At 41.7% G+C, this 22,345-nt stretch overlaps 2 protein-coding genes across 8 annotated transcripts in view; both read right to left on the bottom strand.

The window, feature by feature from the left end:
• Positions 1–2,049: 2,049 nt before the first annotated feature.
• Positions 2,050–11,449, bottom strand: tmem51a (transmembrane protein 51a). The gene is made up of 3 exons (XM_027001295.3): positions 11,189–11,449; positions 5,172–5,650; positions 2,050–4,742 (listed from the first exon to the last, which is right to left on the bottom strand). The coding sequence occupies exons 2-3, from the start codon at positions 5,543–5,545 to the stop codon at positions 4,307–4,309; spliced, it is 810 nt and encodes a 269-aa protein (XP_026857096.2). The 5' UTR covers positions 5,546–5,650; positions 11,189–11,449; the 3' UTR covers positions 2,050–4,306.
• Positions 11,450–12,435: 986 nt separating this feature from the next.
• kazna (kazrin, periplakin interacting protein a) overlaps positions 12,436–22,345 on the bottom strand; it is a 27,877-nt gene continuing 17,967 nt past the window's right edge. For all 7 annotated transcript variants that reach the window (XM_035522012.2, XM_035522009.2, XM_081707656.1 and 4 more), the window contains 10 exons: positions 21,715–21,889; positions 20,024–20,220; positions 18,992–19,115; positions 15,949–16,154; positions 14,321–14,439; positions 13,705–13,936; positions 13,489–13,590; positions 13,220–13,386; positions 12,996–13,122; positions 12,436–12,899 (listed from right to left, as the gene is read on the bottom strand). In XM_035522012.2, the coding sequence (XP_035377905.2) occupies positions 12,750–12,899; positions 12,996–13,122; positions 13,220–13,386; positions 13,489–13,590; positions 13,705–13,936; positions 14,321–14,439; positions 15,949–16,154; positions 18,992–19,115; positions 20,024–20,220; positions 21,715–21,889 (1,599 nt within the window). In that variant the 3' untranslated portion in view covers positions 12,436–12,749. The remainder of the gene's footprint in view (positions 12,900–12,995; positions 13,123–13,219; positions 13,387–13,488; positions 13,591–13,704; positions 13,937–14,320; positions 14,440–15,948; positions 16,155–18,991; positions 19,116–20,023; positions 20,221–21,714; positions 21,890–22,345) is intronic.

A 22,345-nucleotide genomic window follows, 5' to 3' on the forward strand; every position in this document is an offset into this window, starting at 1 on the left:
AAACCCCTCAACATTCTAAAAGACCCCCTCACCCCTTAGGCCAGCCCTACTATAATTTCTTCAGCCTTAAATCTAAAACCACCACTGGTTCTATATGTGTGTTCGGTCTATTAATAGAAACCAATAATTCTGCTTGTCAGACCCATAAATGCCCCAAATCCACAAATACCCCCACAGCCAAATAATCCTTAATCAGGGATGTGTCCCATTTGCCCCTCTAATATACCCCCACAGCCCAATTATCCTTAACCACAAATACACCACACAGCAAAATTCTACTGAACCATGCATATCCCCCACATCTACATCACAATCACAATTAGCCATAACATAACCAAATGCCCCTCAACTACAAAAGGCCCAAATTCACAAAAAACAACAAACACGGATCCCTCGCATCTACTCACAATTGGTGAACAACATTCATGTGCAGATTAGCAGACTAACCTCTCCTTGATACCAGACTCTCATAATTTACTATAATTGGGCTGTCATAATTTACAGCTGCTACGTGTTTCCTATCTATTAGAATTCATTTATTTATGAATGCTTCTGTCTTGTTTCACCCAATATCAATGGGTTTCCCTTTTGAGTCTCCCAAGGTTTCTTCCTTGTCATCAAGGGAGCTTTTCTTTGCCACTGTTGCCTTTGGCTTATTCATAATGAGTTTAGATCTGGATAGCTGTAAAGCAGCTTCAAAATGATTTTTGTTGATATCATAGAAATGAAATAAATCAAATATTCCTTTGTGTTTGCAAGAAACCATTCCATTATGATAATTCCTCCACAATAACCAAAAACCCAGTGCACAGCATTAAAACCACTTACGGCACCTGTGAAAGGGTGAGATATATTAGGTAGCACGTGAACAGTCAGTGTTGGATGGTTGGGCGCCTGGGTCAGAGCATCGTCAAAACAACAGGTCTTCTAAGTATGCAGTGGTTTGTACCTACCTAAAGCGGTCCAGTGAAGGACAACTGATGAACCGGTGACTTGGTCATGTGGTGACAATATCTATTTATTTATGTAGTGACAATATCTATTCATTGTGTAATGTGGTACATCCAGATGGAACCAGTGGAACTGAGCACTGAGGATGAATCTGTGGTGTTGGGGAATGCTTGGTGACATAATAAGTAAAATCCATGTGGAACTGCTGGCACTAAGTACGCATTAACGGTACCACATTGATGGCTGGGTACGTCCTTAATCACTGGAAAGGCCAATATGGATTTTATGGGTTGTGTGTGCTAGTGGCCTGCATTATTGGTGTCAATGGGGCTGGTACAGCCTTAGTCACCAGCGAGGTCAGTTTGGGTTTACATTTAAGGAGATGCAAGAATGATTAAGAGAAGTGCTCGCGATGTTGTGGTTGTTGGAATGAAGAGAATAGAAAAGAGTAGGCAGGGCCTATGTGGAACTCTAATGGATTGGCATACAGTATTTTTACATCTTGTCCTGTGTATAAGTACAACATTATATAGACATAAAACAAAAACTATTCATTTCCAGCAGTATTTTAGAAGTGCTGAGAGTATCAAGTTACAGCTTTTTTGGCGACTCAGGAACACAGACTGTGCTGACATCACTCATCCACTAGAGAGGACCAGAAGCACGATTTGATTTGATATCTGCACTGATGCATCAAATAGGATTCCCTGTATAAACATCTCATTTTAATTCTAAATGACCCAAGTGTCAGTATTCAAACAAAGAAAACTCAGTCACTCCCTCAAAATTGAGTTGGCATGCTTTAACATATGTTGGTTTTCAGAAAGAGGACGGGGTGGTAACAGCTAAACATAACCACTTTTAAAAAATACATTTAGACTTAGAGAACCAGTAACAATTGAATTTCCGTTACAAAAATAAAAAACTAAAGTAAAAACATATATATATATATATATATATGACATTGAATAAATAAAAATCAGTTGCCATAAATTACTTCACTAGACACTTTTCAGTAGTTGTTCACGTAACCAGTTATTCTTTCCTGTTTAGTTACAGTAATGCTATTTTAACAAACCCACATGTAGGAATATACTCTAACAGAGATTTCCACCCAATCTCTGTCTGCTTCACATCTATAAGTCTGTCAGATTTGTTTTTGATTCTTGCTTTATTAGTTTTACAAACCTAAAACATCTTTTAGTCAGAGAGTAAGCAGTGGAGTCCAAATGTAAAGAGACAGACACTGTTGCATGCATGCTGTACACAGATAAAACGAGCCCCGCCATCAAAGTATCACTATCAGCTCTCTGTTTGGGCATTTATAAGCCTTGTTAAGGCAACATACAAAAGATACAGAAGGTAAACTTCATGTATCCTCACTGACCATACACTTCTGTGAAACGTCTACACACATCTGTGAAGCAATCTGACCAGTGGTCAGAAGACGACCAGGAAAACGAGGATATGTTCACCATTTAAGAAGAAGGAATTATTAAAGAATGAGTAATTGATGAATAAACATTTTTGAAGTACTGCAATCAACAAAATAAGTCAAACATCATATATTTTGAAAATGCACCCTTAAGCACTGTTTTGAAAATAAATAAATGTACAAATCCATTTTTCATGTTCCCAAAACTCAAACTGTTGTCTCACCAGAGCACAGTTGCACCATGCTGATTACTGAAGTCCAGCTGTTTCACAAGAGTTTAGTGAGTATAGGAGATCAGTGATAAGTATATAGTATAGATGATAGAATGATGGCACATTGGTGATGCATTGGAACAAGCTTTAATCATTAACTAGTGCTGCACAAAACAGACAAAAATACTCTGTAGCATTATATTGTCACAAATGATTGCAGTATGTTTTGCCACATATTAAACCTAGTAACACTGATATAAATTATTTCAGTCATAATTACATCTGCTGTAATTTTTCAAAACACATGTAACATCTGGCAGGATGACTAAAGCACAATAATAATAATAATAATAATAATAATAATAATAATATCAAAAATAACAATTTGAAAGATAATTTGCATTTTGCAACCTTATGTGGTATAAATATTGCAAATCCCAATACCGTGATGATGTACGGCCCTACGAGTATTTTCTCAGTAACAACACCGTGTGTGTGTTTGTGCACTTGGGGGAGAGTGATGAGAGAGTTGGGGAATACTTTGATTGCGTGTTTGTGTGAATATAACAGAAGACAGGAGAAGGCTCTGTCTTTGTGTTAGTGTGGAGGGAGTGCTTGATTTAACAGGTAGGTGAAGGGTGAATGGGTTTCCCTCATCCTGTTTTATGAGGACACACACACACGACTTCACTCCCTGTTGTGACAATAGTGTCGCATCTCATTCCATTAAGGGCTCTTACAGAGAGAGCACACGCATCTCACACACACACACTCACACACACACACACGCACACACACGCACACACACTCACACTCACTCCTTTTCTAAAAACATTCTACCAGCATATAATCCAACACAAAAATATTTCCAGCACAAGAAATGTACTATTTAGTAAGTTTAGCAATGACTTCCATACAAACTACATCCAAAGCTTTATGGTCAGATACTCTGACAGCAGCTGTGCACTTTCAACAACATGAAACGCAAAGTAATGGCATAAATATGATGAATACCTGTCTTATTAGTAGGTTATTCCTGGCACTTTTAAATATTGACAATGATTGCGTATTGATAGGTATGAAGAATATAAAATACAAAATTCACAATCGGAACTTGGATAAGCATGACTACTGAGTAGAACAGAAGATCTAGTATAGGTAAACAGTGTTTTTAGGGTTTGGAAATGTATAAAATGCCATATAAATGGCAGTAAATTGTGACAATGGCTCTGATGCCTTTGTGTCTCTGATGCCAAATATCTGTGAATGGCATCTGTCAATTTTAACAAAGGCAATTGATAATGATATCAGTTTAGTAAGAACAGCAGTCAACATTATAGATTGGATGAAGCTTCTTGAAAACTTTGCCCATATTCCATGTTTATGTAATCTGCAGCTCATAAACATTTTGATGGCATGAAAGCCAGGTACAGTAAACAGGGAGTACATCGTAGGGTTCCTCTTTTGACCAGACATCTTCATCTCTGTGAGATACAGAACTTTTGCCTTTATTTTCATTCATTTAATCAATTTGCCTTTATTTTCATATTTTATTTCATTAAAATGAAACAAAATTTCTGAATGGGAGTGCCATAGCAAAAACTGAAGTCTTGATGCACCTTTTGGTGTCAGTATACATTATAAATGCTGAATTAGTGCATATTTGCCCAGAGTTTTCTTGATCACTGCAGAGTGAGTGCACGTTCCATCACTTCAGAGTTGGTGTACACCTGGTAAGTGTGTCATGTGGGAGTTCAGGGGGATTGTCTTCATACTGTGGCGGAGGGGTAATGGGCTCGATGTTGGACACAGCAATATTTGGCGAGCTGCTGGATATTGTCCCGTCAATGTCTGATTTGATGCGCCTTTCTCTGAGAGGTAGCAGCTTGAGTCCGGGACGCCCGTTCCTACAGCTCGGTCTGGGCAGCAGATAAGAATTGTCCGCACCTTGTTGAGTGTGCATGGGTTGCATGTATATGATGTCCGTGGTCTCCACCGCTCTATCTGCCTCCATCAGTTCTTCATAGGCTGGCAGGTCGGTGGTGCTGTCATTTTGTGCAGAAAGCTGTCTAAGAGGGTACTGATCACTGCCAACCACTTCCTCGTAGCTGGGCACAGCATAGCATTCGGCTCCTACTGTCTGCCTAAACAAATATATACAAATACAAACCAACTGATCCAACCAACTCTTTTTTTCCCCCCCCCCCCAGTATTTTAGAGTGGGGGGGTTGTTTCATTGATAACTGTACCGGGTTTGCTTTCTCCATGTAGTAAAGAGAACCAGCTAAATCTGAACCAGACATGGGATGCAACAAAATTCTATATGTGCTTAGTTTGCATGCCAAACATTTAGCATGAGAAGTATTACTAGCTTGTATTTAGACAATTCCGTGCATTTGACATAACACAGGTTGTCACCTATTCAGGTATGTACATCTATTTATTTTTTTTCTGTATGGCTGTATGAGACAAATGTGAGGAACATTACGCCAAATTCCTTTAGAATGGCTTTAAATGCGTAAGCTCATGTGTGTCCCTTTAGTGTGTTTCGGTGTGTGGGTTTGTGAGCTCACCTCTCTCCGTCCTGTCCTGGTTCTAAGTGCATGCCTTCGTTGGAGCGCTGCTCTCCCCGTGTTCGTTGTCTCTTCTGGATGCTGAGTAACAGAGACAGCAGCAGAAACGCCATGCCTGTGCAAAGCAGCACTAAGGCCATTGACCAGGAGCTCCCAGAGGAGCCCAGCCTGGTTCTGGAACTGTTTCGGGCTGGGCTCAACAGCACCCTGTTCCACATGGCCATGACTACTCCCAGCACCACGAGACCCAGGCCCAGAGCTGCCATCGCGTACTGGGAGCCAGACTTCATGCTGCCAGTGTTGCTGGAGCTCGGAGGAGGCTGACCGCTGAAGGACATGGCTGGCTCTCTTGGATGCAGGGTCGTCTCAGTCATTCACTCGCTTGGATCTTTCACTTAATCTCATTCTGACATCTTGACTCCTAGAGTGGTCTCTGCAGTGTGGACCTTCTTTGGCATGCAGTCAGAAATGTTTGTGAACTAAAAACAAGAAGCACAATTAGTCAACATTAACAGTGACAAGTATTTTACTCTGAAAAACAAATCTTAAGCTCACATGGCATACACATTTGAGTTTTATGTGTACAGCACTGTGCAAAAGTCCTAGGCACGTGATAAAATTGTGTTTAAAGCTATGTTTCAGGACAGTGAATATTTACTTGCTTTTACAAAAAAGTGGTAAACAAAACAAAAAAATTAAATCTTCCAAGATTCTTCTATTGATGTTGGCTGCCGTTTGTCATTTTCTCTGTCTGTTGTGATTCCACACAACTTCAATTATGTTGAGGTTGCATCATGATCTATCTGCTAGTAGACAAAAGCAGGTCTTAATTGTATTGTAGCTGTGGCTGAAATCACTTTCAGGCTTTTTTTGTAACTCAAAAGAGCACCATTGGAGGTGTGGCATGCAGAACAGGAGAACATCTAACAGAATATTCCCCCTGTATTCGACGGACAACAAACCCCCACCCCAAAATAAATAAATTTTAAAAAATCCCACAATTTTTATTGAATTATTGTTTGTTTGCATGTTGTTGTAGTAGTGTTTATTTATGTATTCTATAGCATTTTACATGCAAATAAACACTTCATGCCCAGATAAATAATTATAATTTCTTGGGTGCCTAAGACTTTTGCAGTTGTATATAATTGCATATAATCACAACCAGAATCACAAACTCACTGGTCACTTTCAAGTTATTTATTTAATTATTAGAAACCCTTGTACATCTGCTCAGTAATGATCCAATCAGTCAATTGTGTTTCTGCAGCACAAAGTCAAGCACTGCAGCTCTGCAGGTGAAAATGACTTGTTGATGAGGTGAGAGAAGAATGGCCTCGCTGGTTTGAGCCGATAGGAAGTCTCAGAGGAACTTCTTACAACTGAATAAGTAAGTACATTTTTTGTTATTGTTTAGCACTTCTACAGACTAGGTGACAAAGTGCTTGACAATACAATAAAATACACAAAATGTACTTCACACAACATTCCCAGGCCATAGACCACTTCACACAATATAATAAACCAGATTGAAAAGCCTGACATGTTCAAATCACCACAAAATCAGAAATCACTAAAACCAATAGGAAAAAAAAGTCTGAAGTCATTTCATGTACAAAGCCTTGAGGAAATTCCTCCAAATGTTAGATTAGGGTTGGACAGTGTAACTTGAACATCTAACTAGCACATGACATCTACAGGGAAACATGGAAATGAACAATAACATCAGCAGAGGTGGAGTGGGGGGAGGGTGTAGTGGTAGGTAATAAATGTTTACATTTACACTTTTTTAAATGACTAATCAATTAATTGCCTTAATACATTAATTACTAATTCATTGCTTATTCTTTTGCACATTTGAGCTTATTCATAGCCCATCCTACCCTTCTTATCCAGTCTTTCCTTACGTTTCTTTCCTCCATAGTGATTCCATAATGACGTCAACAAACCTGGTTGCTGATAAACGTACCACGTAGCGCAGCTGTCAGAACTTCAGGTTTTGGCATAATGAAATAGGACAACTAAGAGACACTTCTGAAGTGGTGGGCAGGATTTGTGCTGATGTAATCCAGAGGTGGACAGACGATGAATCTTCATGACCCTTTATGTTTATCCCGTCCTGTGACGTCTGCCACACAACTGGCCCTAGCAAGAAAAAAATCTAACAAAGCAAAATCTGCATAACTACTGATAATGGGGCCAGTATTGTCCCCATATGCCAATAACGTATAGTTTAGGCCTCTGTGGGGTTCATTGTGTGAGCTAGAAAGCCTTACTATAGTTAGAGAATCATATTTTTAATAGCATATGGACAAAAAGAGCAAATGGTTGAGAGAATCCTGGAGCAGGTGCAAGCCATCAGAGAGGTGTTTGCTCAGGACAAAAGCCGCTGTCTGCTCCTGTGGCAGGACATAAGTGTTCTGGAGGCGGTTAACAACGGGCTGAAGCCAGTAGCAGCATTCACGGATATTCTCCCTGGAGAGAAGTGTTTCCTCACTTCTACCCATGCTCGCCCGAGTGGAAGGTGTGCTCGAGGTTTCCAAGCAGGATGCCAAACTCACAACCGACCTGAAGCACGTCATCCCGGAGCAGCCGAAAAGCAAATATAACAATGATGCCATCCAGCGGATGGGACTACATGAAGCCACATGGGCTATGTTCCTGTGCCACAAAACAACTGGTAACAAAGATAACAGCAGCAGTAGCCGCAAGTGCGATACCCAGGCCCTGCACCAGAGGAAGCACGTGCTGGCACCGTGCCCACAAAGACAAACGGCTAGCTGGACAGCTTTCACAAGAAAAGAGCAGCATCACTCAGTGCTTATGATAAAGCTGCAGCGGAGATGACAATAGGCCAACAGGATATAACCCAGGAATTCAGTGGATAGCTAATCACGGATGGTTTCCTCACACGGCCATTTTAGCACATAGATATTTGTGTATATGTGCTACCAGTGCTCCATCAGTTCATGTTGTGTCGATCCACTCCACATGTTAAAACAGATTTAGTTTAGAATATCTGAAACATCCAGTCCACTAGGTGTAAGTATAATGACAGTTTCATAACATGAAAAAGAATATTTGAAAAAATTACTTATTTCTCCTTTAACTAATTAAATTTTGTTGTATAATTTATATACCTCTTGAGCCTACCTGATTGTGAGATGTTTATATTAATTAATTAATTCCTTTAACTATCAAGGATAACCAGAGCATATAACTGCCACATACATTTCATAGAATAGGCAACAAAACACCAATATGGCAGATTTTAGTTTCCTTTGGAGAAACTGTGGAAGGTGATTATAAAGGTAAGTTTAATGTAGCCAAACTGAATTCCAAACCTGAACTCATTCTGTGCAACTGTGTATCACCATATGATAGCAGTGAAGGTATCACCATTAGCTTCAGTCTCTGGACTGCTTTGGACAGGCTGGCAAAGACCCGTAGTCCAGAGACTAAAGCTAATCATGCCATCTTCATTTCTCTTCCATTATTTGGGAAGAACACCTTGTTCTTAAAGATTAAATCTCATAAATCAGTCTCGCAGCTGTATGAAGATTTATGCAGGTTACATTTAGGCTACTGTTGATGGTCTGAGTACTGGCATTTCTTCCTAAACTAAATTCAAGTATAAATTGTATGCACGTGCTAAAAGTATGTTAACCAGTTAAAAAGTAGAACTATAGAAAAACAAAATGACAATCAGCAGTGATCAACAATATTATTGTTCAGTACTTGCTCAATAATATGACCCTGATAAAGATGAAAAGAAATGGAAAGAATTATATTGTGCTGCCACTACTCTGTTTAACAGGATGAGTAGTTGTTAAAGGTGTTTAAAAATGCACACGTGCACGCACATGTACACACACACGTACACGTGCACATTGCTGAATCACTGCCCACACACACAGCTCCAGGATAGCAATTGTTGGACAGGCTTATGGGAAGTTGTTCACAGTCTCTCTCTTCCAGATGGAATCTCAAATCCTAGCAACACATGTTGGAACCAGATGTCATCACAATGGCATAGTACATTAAAGCACATCCATATTTAGTGCAATGCATGTCAGTGCCTGTAGCAGCTTTCAGGAGTACACCAGAATTTAGGTGCTTTTGGTGGATGACGTTTCCTCTGCCAGGAAAGCCAGTTAGTTCCTGCTTGTGAATGGTTTTAAAGGTACATAATGAGAAAGTACCATTGCCCCATGCAGACTGTGGCAACAGACATTGCAGGACACTTTTCATTGGCTATCTTCCATTACCCATATCAGTGATACAAATATGTTGACACACTTGAGAATCTGGAGTGTGTTAATCCAAGAATATAAACAATAAAGCCCTGACACGACACAACATAACAGACAAACAACCCTGTACATAAACAACTGATGTGAGAAGTTGACAGTGTGGCCAGGGACAGGGATGTGGAGCCAGACTGGAATGGGCAGGAATAGCGAGTAAACCGAAGCTATTGGCAGAATAGGAACATGGCAAAACAGCTGCAGAATTTGAGAAATTTTCTTCCAAAAAGAACAAAAAATAATGGTATCTGATATCTGATAATGGAATGTGCTATGCAGATGCTGCAGTTCTCATTGCAGTATACACCTGCTTTTCAATAGCTTTTACTTAATTACACTTTATATTTACAAGTAAATATGGATTTAAAACATAGTATTCAAATTCCATTTTGAACATGTATTCATAAGTTGAGTCATTTATTTTAAATGGCTTTTTAAAAAACAAAAAAACAAAAAACAATGCTTCAAAACTTCCACCACTACCATCCGTCGTAATATAGAACCTGTTCAAACAATTGTATTTGTGTAAACCTCAAGTCTAAACCTCACTGATACTCACAGTCTCACTCCCTGAATCGCCGACCCATGGGATAACTGCAGTTAGTTCATTAACATTGTTGGGTCCCATTTCTGTGGATTTCTCTAGTACTCCAGTAGACTGGATTTGAAATGAAAATTGTTATAATGTTAAAAAGAGTATAGTGTCAGCTTTAAAGTGGATGCTTTTCTGGGTGCCCGCCCTTTTGGTGTGTTATATGGCTTTTTATGCATGAAAACATTTTATGGATTTGGCTGACACTCTGGATTTTTCAGTCATGTTACAGAGCAGTTTTAGGAGTCTTGCCCAGGGATTCTTATTGGTATAATACAGCAACTTACCCAGTTGTTGCCCACTAAACTAAACTATGCACCTAAAGGGTCTGTATAGTTACCAAGCCCATATTACATGCCAGAATGAGTAATTCTCCCAAGTGGGCTCACTGGTGGTGGCGGTGTTGAGAACCATAAGGTTTCTTGAACACGGTAGCATGCACGCTAAATCTTTTCTATTAGATCCCAAAAATACAATTATGAACACCGAAAATGCGCACAAAACGTCTCTTAATTCGAGCACTTACACATATAGAAAATCATAGTTCCTTTAATATAGTAATTAAGTTAACAACATTTCGCTGTAAATATTGAAACACAGACTTGGTGACAGGCTGACGAGAGGTACAGCGAGAAACGAACTTTGGACGGTCAGTGTACCCGAAATGAACTGGCCCGCTATCGCTTCTGTCCATCAAGAGAAATTTCCTTTCCAAAGAGCGCGTTCCTTTTCATAGACGGTAACGCCCAGATCCAAGAACACAGCAAGACCACATTCCCTTAACAAGACCAGCGTTATATCATTAAACTGACAAGATTCTTTAGTCGGGCACTGCGATATCTAGCGGGGTCTTCTAGGTAGAATCTAGGGTTAGTTTGATATCGATAACCAAATTAAATCATTTACATCCCATAGGAAATATCTTTTACAGGGCTGTGATTCAATCCCCGCCCCCAACAACACCCATACAAATAACCTTAACTTTTAACGTTCAATATAATCTAAAAGTCTATTAGTGTTAAGTTTGTTCACGTTAATATATATCGTGATGGAAAGTAAACCATTTTTAAAAAGGATGTAGTGAATTTCCAGGAAAAGGGAAAGGTCAAGCTACTTACCTACACTTTGATTCAACCCAAACCCGCGGAATCCGCTTGGCCGTTCGGTAGACAAAATCCTAAAACATTTCAGTAGCTACTTCCTTTACTGTAGCCCGACTGGAAATGTACGCAGAGGTGCAAATACAATTAACTCAACGTTACATCTTCACGATAATACTAAGACAAGTGACCAAGCAATAATTGTACGCGATTATTTGCGGACAAAAGTTTCATTCCTTCCACCGTTAACTCCGCAGAAACAGAAGGCGCACATCCTTCTGGCCCGCCCCGCCCCGCCTCGCCACAGTGAGGGCAGCCGCTTTGTGCCGTTTCTTTTTTGTCTTTTAGAAATGAAGGAGTCCAGTGGTGTCATGTTAAGTTTTTTTTTTTTTTTTTTTTAATTCCTTGTTCTCTGTTCATCATCATAAAATTGTACACCATTCATACCAAGGCTAATTAAAAACAAGAACGAGCATCTTATTCAACACTGACGCGTTAACGTGAACTCCGGTGCCTGTGTAGGCGGCTGAGGCAAATGTTTGCTTGTTTTGCTTAAGAATAAATACTGAATCAACCACGTTGTGAATAAGCATTATTAGGGCGTGTTGGGAGGAAATAACACCCACTAAATTAACTGAAGCGAAGGATATCCTTCCCGAAGCAGTGCGGAGATCCTGCACTGGTTAACTGGCATTATGAGCCAGCTGCACAGGTGAAACACATTGCGTCTGAAGGGTTGCACATCGGCTTAGACACTTGGACTTTTCATCACAGTTCAGTTTTAAACGCAGTACTACAAAAACGTTAAATACTTTAGATCATTCATTAGCTTACATGGAGTGACTGAGAAAAACCATGAGATCACAGTGAAACTGTCTAACTGAGAGACATTCTGTAATACCCACGAGGCGCTCTCTCCTCTTCATACACTCACACCGCTGTTCGTGGATTACGTGAGACAAGTTAGTGTGTCCCGGTACAAAGAAGAGCGAACTACTGATTCATGTACCTTGTCTAAGGTCTTCCATTCACAGATTTAACCTGGTCTTGAGCCAATTTGTGTTGTCCATGTATCTTTCCCTTACAGTACATGTTAAGTTTATGACCAAGCTTAGTCTGTGTCTTCAGAACCAGTCATTTGTGGGGCGGGTAAGATTTCTGGTTTATGTCCAGATAGGAAGTCGGTAGTGCAGTAGCTGGAAATTGTTGCAGGTGTGCAATAATCCAAATGTTTTGCATTACAGAATGTCATTCACATTAAAAAGGACATTTCAATAGCTTTACTATTAGCATGGGAATTGAAGACAGCTGTGTAAATAAATAGTACATCTCAATCCAAATGATAGTTTATAACAAAGAAAATACATCAGGTGATTGTGTGCACATGCACTGTTATTTAAAGTTAGGGCATGACGTTATTGTGCAACAAATTTTGTGAGTAATCTTTTGAGAGTCCAGTTCTCACCTCAGTGATTGCAATGAAAAAATAGATTTAATAACATTGCTGCAAAAAAAAATCTTGTCTAGAAAATTTCTTCCACTGGCAAATATAACTCCATATAAACTCCAACAAGGCTATTCAGGGCTTTGCACCTTCTCCTGGCTGCTTGGTTAGCGCTTGTTGGTTAAGGCTGGTTTCTGGCTGGGGTGGGGCCTCCTCACACCCAGCTCGAATCAGAGATGTGGTGTCCTGCTCCTCGTGCTTCCTCAGACTGAAGCTTTCTGGAGGCTATGGGAAAGGAACACAATTTCACTCGAATTTCAGTTTATCATCACCACTCTCACATGGTCACTTCTGAATGCATATCATGAGTAAGGGTCACACCTTGACTGAGAGTTTTTTATGGGAGAGTTGGTCACCATAACGACTGACTGTGGCGCGTCCCAGAGAACTTGGACGAGGCAGAGTAGGCGGAGTTCCCAAAGGCTCAATTTCCTGTTCAACCCCCTGTCTAAAGATACACATAAAAAAAAAACCTCAAACAGCATTCAATTTATAAATGGCTGAAATCTGAAGGAGCTTTCTCAGCCTTTTGCGTTCTCCCTCACCGTGCAGTGCTCAGAAGGGCCTTCATTTCCTCACTCAGGTGTTGACGCACCATGTGCTTGTTTCCTGGGATACCTAAAGCCGTTGCCATAGAGTCTGTGTTAAAGGAAGGATCCAGAACCATTACAGCTCCATGAACCCCGCTATTCTGCAGACTGTCAGCAAACTCCTGCAAATAACATAAGAAGATAATCTTCCCATCCACATATGGTCACATACAAGTAAACATTCTCTATATTCTCCATTATTCTTCTTCAGTCTCTGTGTGTACCTTCAGGTCAATGTCTCGGAGCCATTTAATAATGCGCTGGCAGCTCCAGACCAGAGGGTCTGTGTTCTGGCTCTCACACTCTGCTCTTCTTGCCTGCAGCACCTTCAGCAATATACACAACATTGCATGGCATGTATGGTCAGAATATTCTCTGTCTCTCTGTGTGTGTGTGTGTGTGTGTGTGTGTGTGTGTGTGTGTGTGTTATTGCTCAGTACCTCTTTGCTGAAGTTGAGCATGTGCAGGAGCTGCATGCCCAGCAGTAGGCTGCACTGGTGGGCTTTTTTGGTCACATGAAGGTGCTTTTCCAGGTCGGCACGCGTGAGCGAGCCAAGCAGGCGTCCGTCCACCAGGTGGGTGTGGAAGAACTGGGAGTACTGAGGGAGCCCGACATCATTCAGCCACGCCTGCGCCACCCAGTGGTGGTCCAGCTCGGCAGCTTTCGACAGTCTGAGAGCATACACACACCACCAGAGCTGGATATTTCAGTTTTAGAAAGCAAGTCTTCTGCAGGATTTGGTTCTAGCTGCTTGGACTTATTATTAGCTCAAGGCTACGTCAACTGGGTGATACGAGATCAGAGCAAGATTTTTTACTATTAAAACCTGAACTTGTATACCTCTGGTGACTGTACACACAGTAGAAATGAATATAGTGCCGCTGGTGGGTGTGAATGGTGATATTTGAAGACATAATACTGTGGTCAGTCTACCTGAAGCATGTGTTACTTGGGTGTGTTTAGATATGTTTACATTCTTAAAAGAATGCAGGCTCTTGTTTGGTATACAATATAACAAAGGATTAGAGCTGGTTTTGTTTGCACAAATGCCTTACCCGTGCCCTGACTCGGCCTGTCTGTAGTCTTCAATGGCTAGGCGCAATTTCCTTCGGTGCATGGAGTTGCTTATCCCCAATCCAGCCTCCAGATCTGCATCAGTTAAGGCTAACATCACCTAACACACATACACACACACACACCCCCATGCTTTTTATTGTATTGTGTTTATTGTGTGCTCTGTTGTACTGCCTATGAGGTGGGCAGAATATTAGGGATTATTCCAGCATTTGGAAAACGCACTTATCAAGTGCAAAGGCAGCTGCACAGTTCTTGAAGCACACCTTACCCATAACCTGGAAAGTTAATGTGTTGATGGAACAGTCTCGAAAATCATGACGAGTGCTAAAGGGTTACATCAACGAGGAACTGTGATCACGTCAGAGCTCATTGATAGGGACAGATGGACATTTAACGGGATAATTGTTAATCATAACCTAGTGCAAGAAGCCCTGAGCAACGGGGGCGCCCGAGTGAGTTGCTGTATGACGAGCGATCCTTCACCCATTGTCGATGTCCAAAATCATATTTTGGAGAAAGCGAAAAACTTCTTTCAGCCCTCAGTGACTGTTGCCAACTGCTAAATATAACAGAGCTACAATACAATGTGCAGGTGCAGTGGTTGTTCTGCAGTCATACAAAGGCCAGTGCACACAAGAATGTTTTACAGGAGCAGGTGCAGTGTTTGGTGCATCGTGCTCCAAGCTGATAATGCCCTCAAACAAGCCACTAAACAAATTCAAAAGTGGTTTGGTGATGAATTCAAATGCTTTCCATGTCTCCTTAGTCAACAGCTCTAAACATCATTGCACCTTTATGTCAAAATCCAGGGTGTGATTTAGATTTTTGGTTGTTTACCTTAAACAACTGGAGTTATACCTTCTCAAAGAAACAGTTCAGTATGTTATTCGGTTGTTAGGCCATTATTATTAGCTGCTACCATTATGTCCACCGCTATATATGCATTCACATTTCATTATGATATATATCCATATACAAGATCAATGAAATTATACAATATTGCAGTTTAACATTCATTATAGTGTTTTGGGCAACACATTATTTTGATGGAACCCAAGTAGATGCTTTGTAGGCGATTAGTTTATCTTTAACTTTCACTTGAATGTCCATTGAACTGAAATCTTAATGCAATAGGTTGTATTAAATCTAACCCCAGCCCTCTTCTACCCATAACTGAAACACAATTCTAAACCTAACTCTAATCTTAACCCTGTTAAGAATCACCTGAGTTTCAACCTATATTTAGTTAATCTGTAGATAATCTACAGGGACCAACAAAACATGTAACCTGGTTTTGTTATTATAGTACAAGTAAAGCCTATACCAGTGTTTCTCAACCCAGTCCTGAGGACTCAGCAGACAGTCCACGGTTTTGGTCCTTGCAGGTCTGTGCCGTGTATTCAGTGTCTCTAATGGCTGGTTCAACCATGTTGGGCGATGTGAGAGAGCACGTGTACTGGGTTCCATGGAATGGGCTGAGGAACACTGGGAGAAACCTAATAGTGAACATCTGGGCATTTGACATTTATAGTGCACAGTGCGTTTGACATTTTGTCTGCAGCGTGCACACACACTTCGACACAATAGTTCCAGCACGTGCTCTGACCTTGCCGCTCTTGACGTTGTTGGTGCATGCGCGCATGTACATGGGCATGGCCATGATGACCTCAAGCCAGGCCTGCACCGTGCCCGCTCGCCACCGGGACATGGGCACTGACCGTGCCAGCTCCACCTGCTGCAGTCTGTCAAGCTGATCTTCACAATCCGACAGGCTGACGCTCAGACGGGCAGGGCTCGAGAGACTATCTGAATCTAGATTGGTGGATGAGGGGAAAGAGGCAGGCCTATTTGCAAGGCATTTACAGGAGGCAATACTGATCTGAGGCTCATGTTTTACTGACTCATCTTCAACATACAGTACAGCAGTGTAACTACTTTAGCAGGACAGGAGCTTAGAATGAGCTGATGCAGCAGGTAGATAAAAGAAGGTGGAGAGGAAGTTACTGTTTTGCCCAGTCTAAACCTCTGGACTTCAGACTGACATCACTGAAGTGCTCAACGTGACCTGCAAGGCTGCACGTGTATAAAAAGCAAAACCCCAGCACCTTATCAAAGCAAAATGACGACCAGATTTTTCTCTGTGCTGGATAAAGTGTAATTGTGTTGGTCTGGCCCTGCAAACTATAATATCTCACAGTAAGTCCTGGGTCTATTTTTGTATTTTTTATTATTTGTTTTGCACTAAATTGATAAATGAACCAATTTAAAATGCAAAAAATCAATAATTGCCTGAAATCAAGTATACGGTCATGGGACATTAACTCCATATTACTGACAGTGAAACATTTTTCTGTTTTTCTTTCCTTTTCAAACCACTTGTCTGTATTATGTTGTCACATTTGGTTCACTATGCATTTAGGGTAATTTCACAAGCAAAGCTGAACTTTACATCCCAGGCCAACTCTCTGGAATTTTAAAAATGTCTGCACAATCCCCCAATCTTGTTTCTGTTGAATTAGACAGCCCTTCATCCACTCCGCATTTCTGAAGTACTGGGCTCATAAAAATCGTGAGTCTGCAAGTCCATAAAAGGCTAGAGATTTAGACTGGATGTTTCTGAGCAACAGATAATCCTTCAGAGCTAACAAGATATCAGGCTATGACAACACTAACAAGCACATAGCCAGTAAAACACAGGTCATCAGATCAGAAGTCAGGAGAACAATGGAGGTGAAACATTCTCTGGGTGAGTCTCAGAAGTACTGTAGCAGAGATCAAGATGACAAGACTGCAGAGCTGGTTTCAATTTATGGTTAAGATGACATTTAACACAAGGTGAGAAAGTGTACCCAAAATGGTTTCTGAGATTCAACTTACACAAAGCTGCCAGAAGATGGCAGCACGCGTCACTCCTAGAGTTCTACGGTGAGGTGATACGGCCTAACAGAGATATTCTAATGTATGTGCAGGGAAGAGTAATGCTTCCTTCCTCATCTTTTATTCTAAAACATATACAAGTGTACCATAAACAGTAATCCACAGCAGGTCATCCTGAAGGAGAGGTAGGTTTTGCTTCATTTGTATCACTACACACAATTACTATAGAACTGATATTTGTGGTACCTTAGCAGCTAGAATTGGGACTATAATGTGGGTGTTCTATCATCATACTACCAGATCATATAATACATCTGTGTGTTCAGTCAGCTAATCTGCACCGTTTCCAAGCATTCTGGCTTCCAAGGTTGTTGGGTACCACACAAAGCCTTGCACGTACGCACACGCACACACACCTATGTCAGTGTGAGAGTATTAGATGTGTTTAGGAGGGCGAGTTATCTGTTAGTTAGAGAGTTGACTGTGAGCATCTAATTTTCACCCTTAAAAGGAGACAAATGTGCAAGATGCAGCTTGGGAAGATACAGAACCTCGCACTGAAGCACACGTGCAAGCACTTGGCGCCTCTGCCACTAGCCGCTCTGGTTTTATTTTAAAATATTTTATTCTTGGTTAAATGTTTGTTTCCATGCTTTTCTGATCTCTAAATTCCAGATAGTCCCAGACAGCCACGTAGGATTTTCTTTTCTATTTAAAATTATAACTACTTTACTCCTCTGTGGAGGGATAATTCAGTACTATAGCCACATTTACACAACATCAAGTCTTGAAAAATAAAACTTAAAAAATAACTTCTGATAAAAAGACAAAAATGAGATTGTGGTCACAAACTCTGGGATACTGGGAAATTGAAAAGCAAGGATACCTATGCTTCCATGACAGACCATTCTATGTTTTCAGAGGAAGTGCAAGCTTCCCTTAGTCACTGATCTGTGACCAGATCTGCATTTGTGTAGAAAGGACCTCAGGGTAATGTGGGCAGACAAAACTGACTCGGGATCAGCATTTAAGGGAAACTTCTGTCCAATGTGAGTGTTTTAAGTGATTAGAGTGCTCCTGTAGGAATGGCAGGCTGATCATTTCCATTTCTTTAGCAAACACTGTCTTTTCTATAATTTAGAAAGAGCTCTGTAATATTTAAAGAAGTTCGGTGCTCAGTGCGTGTTCTACTGAGACCCAGATCTGGGTGCTCATGTGCGTTACAGAGGCTCAGAGCAGACAGTCTGTGCATGATCTAAACCTCATCATTCAATGTGTGGCCTCTGACACTCTGAGCACCGCCTTCCCCCCCAGCGGGAAAACTCTGGCTTAATGGCCCATCACTCAGCCAGCGACCCACACAGGACACAACACACAAGGTTAAATTAAATGAAAGGCATCTAGGACAATGGACATTTACGAACACAGGTTGTACCACAATGCATTTGTTATTTACAAATCCGGCAGTCCTTCAAGTTTGTGGATGAAGTGCAGTTAGGGTCGATGCAAAGGGGAGGAAGGTTTGGGAGAAGCACAGTAGTGCGGCCGTGCTGTGGCTGACCCCTGCAGCGCACCACTCCTCCGGCATCAGTCAGCTTGTGCTTTTATCCTCGGGAGCAACGCAAAGCGCGAAACACACACTCCTGAGCATCGACCTGATACACATACACACACTCGCTCGCACGCGCGCGCACACACAGGGGTCAGAGAGGCTTCGTGGCTGGATCACCAGTCCGCGTCCTCCTCTATGTAGTAGTCGGGAGTGCTGGTACCGTCGAAGAGGCCGGGCTCGAGGGACTTCCTCTGCTTGCCCCGGGCGAAGACGCGCGACAGGGAGCCCAGACCCATCTTCTCTTTTTTCTTCCGTCTCTTCTGGTCTTCCAGGTCCTCCAAAGACTAGAATCACACAGAAAGGCAGGGGGGCTGAGCACAGCACACAGCCCTGCACTGGCCTGAGAGAACACCTTTCTGCTTCGCCTTTTCAGCCATAAGCCAATATGACATGTAGTGAAAGACATTCTATTCTAAAGGTGTTATTGGTCTTCATTTTGGTCCCAGAGTAACGACTGATCCACTGCGGCAAATCTGACAAAATGGTTGTGCTGACGCTGCATTAATGACAAATGAAAGCAAAGACTGGGAGGTTTCCAGCATCCAGGCAGGAAAAATCTTTTTGAATGTCCTTCTATGTTATAATTGCTGCTTGCAAAGGCAGGAGTATCACCAGAGATCAGACACTGCTCAGCTACAATTCTGTCTCATCATTTTCAAGTTTGTAGTTTGAAGTGTATGCTTACACTGTGGTTTGGTGCATATGCGTAGTTTGTATAGGATGTATTTTACAACTGCTAAGTAAGGAGATATGACTTGCCAAGTTGTTCTATACAAGATATTTGAAGAAACTATGCTTTATAATTTGGGGCAATATTAACATCAAAATAGCATAGCCTACATCCACTTTTGAAATAAATGAACCACTTGTTCATGTTTTCCTTGGGTATTCGTTTTTCTAAGAATATGTTTTTTTAAATATTCACACCACTACCACAAGCACTACCTCACTGTGAGTGTCTAAGTTTTCCCAACCTCAAACAACTGAAGTTAAGTGAATGCCCTAAGCACTGGTAACCCGGAAGTTTAGAAAATTCCCATCTGTCATGAATACAGTATTACGCTGCAAAGGGTGTGTATTCTATTAACCTTCTTAAAAGAATGTATAATCCCTTTGTTATATTATACCGCAGAGAGAGTTGGGGTGTGTGCGTGTTCCGTATGTGTGTGGGTGTGCACAAGTGCATGCTCACGTTGCAGAGTGAATGTGTTCTGTGCCGGGGTGAGTTGAGTTCTGATGGCGTGGATGATCGCTCTCCCTCCAGCGCCGAGGCATCCGACAGTAGCGACGGTTGCCGCGAGTGACAGGGACTGAGGCGGAGGCTACCTGATGCGTGTGCCACACACACTCCGTCAACGTCACACATACATGGAGGCATGGCCTTTAACACTGGAATGGGCACACACACACACGCACAATTAGAACAATTTGTTACAACAAAACCAAATTTTCTCTGATTATATTTTTTGGAAGATTCACCACTGTCCTATACATTATACTGCTGTGTATGTGAGCATACACAATATAACTTTTTGTGTACCAGATGTTTGTGTGTGTGTGCTGTGTTGACTCCTAATTATGGTTGTGCGTAACTTATGCAAAAAATAAAGAGTGTATTGGCTGTATTGTCATGAATTGATGCTGCTGAGTGTGTATGAGTGTGCCTTTACCCCATCTGTTGAGCATATGGTACAGGCTGTGTTGATTACAATGGATGACTGTGTCTATACACCCTGTCTGTTGAGTGTGTAGTACAGGCTGCATTGATTCTTCTGGAAATCTGAATGTGTGTGTGTGTACATGTGTGTGTACCCTCTCTGTTGGGCATACGGTACAGGCTGTGTTGATTCCACTGCATGGCTGTTTGTGTGTACCCTGCCAATCAAGTGTGTGGTACAGGCTGTATTTTTTCCTCTGTATGGATGTGTGTGAGAGTTCATTGTCTGTTGAGCATATGGTACTGGCTGTGCTGATTCTGCCGGATGGCTGTGTATGCGTATGTGTATGTATATGTACCCTGTCTATTCAGCATATGATACAGTCTGTTGATTCTGCTGATGGCTGTGTGTATATTTGTGTGTATATATATATATATATATATATATATATATATATATATATATATATATGTATGTGTGTGTGTGTGTGTGTGTGTGTGTGTGTGTGTGTGTGTGTGTGTGCGCGTGTGCATGTCTGTTGAGCATGTAGTCCAGCTGTGTTGATTCTGATGGGTGGTTGTTGTGTGCGTGTGTGTGTGTGTGTCTGTGTGTGTACCCTGTCTGTCGAGTGTGTGGTACAGGCTGTGTTGACTCTGATGGGTGGTTGTTGTGTGCGTGTGTTTGTGTGTGTCTGTGTGTGTACCCTGTCTGTCGAGTGTGTGGTACAGGCTGTGTTGACTCTGATGGGTGGTTGTTGTGTGCGTGTGTTTGTGTGTGTCTGTGTGTGTACCCTGTCTGTCGAGTGTGTGGTACAGGCTGTGTTGATTCTGATGGGTGGTTGTTGTGTGCGTGTGTTTGTGTGTGTCTGTGTGTGTACCCTGTCTGTCGAGTGTGTGGTACAGGCTGTGTTGACTCTGATGGGTGGTTGTTGTGTGCGTGTGTTTGTGTGTGTCTGTGTGTGTACCCTGTCTGTCGAGTGTGTGGTACAGGCTGTGTTGACTCTGATGGGTGGTTGTTGTGTGCGTGTGTTTGTGTGTGTCTGTGTGTGTACCCTGTCTGTCGAGTGTGTGGTACAGGCTGTGTTGACTCTGATGGGTGGTTGTTGTGTGCGTGTGTTTGTGTGTGTCTGTGTGTGTACCCTGTCTGTCGAGTGTGTGGTACAGGCTGTGTTGACTCTGATGGGTGGTTGTTGTGTGCGTGTGTTTGTGTGTGTCTGTGTGTGTACCCTGTCTGTCGAGTGTGTGGTACAGGCTGTGTTGACTCTGCCGTATGGCTGCAGTAAGAGGCAGCTCTGCATGCATCACCCACTCCTGGTTGCCATTGACGACGGTCTCAGTGGGCATGGCCAGAGAGTGGCGCTTAGGAACGTCCTTAGTGAGTGTAGCCAAAGACTGCTTAGCCTAAAGCACAAACACACACACAAATGCATTTTGTCACACAGGGTATGTGAGTGTGAGTGTGTGTGTGAGCGTGTGTGTATGTGTGTGTGTTGTGTCATACCGCTACAAAACAAACATGAACTACTGTGCCAGTCTGTGTCATATCAAAAGGTATAAAGTATTAAAATACAGGTGCAATGGCCATTATTTCTCTGTGAGGGTGTGACATTAACTAGGAAAAATTGCATCTTACCAAAACCCCAACCAGAATTAGACAGAATCACTGTCATCATCAGAGAACCAGTGTCACATACCGTCACATACGGACTTTGGGAATAGGTTGGATTTGGCACCTCCTTTTAAGCAGGACAAAACAGAAGAAAACTGTCTAACTTATGCACACACAAAGTTCCCTTCCATTGCACCTGTACTTTAGAAAAGTTTCACACTACAATCAGGCCAGGCAGCACACATCAA

The sequence above is a fragment of the Electrophorus electricus genome, chromosome 25 (assembly GCF_041902795.1).
Source record: "Electrophorus electricus isolate QZ-2024a chromosome 25, ASM4190279v1, whole genome shotgun sequence".
NCBI lineage: Eukaryota > Metazoa > Chordata > Actinopteri > Gymnotiformes > Gymnotidae > Electrophorus > Electrophorus electricus.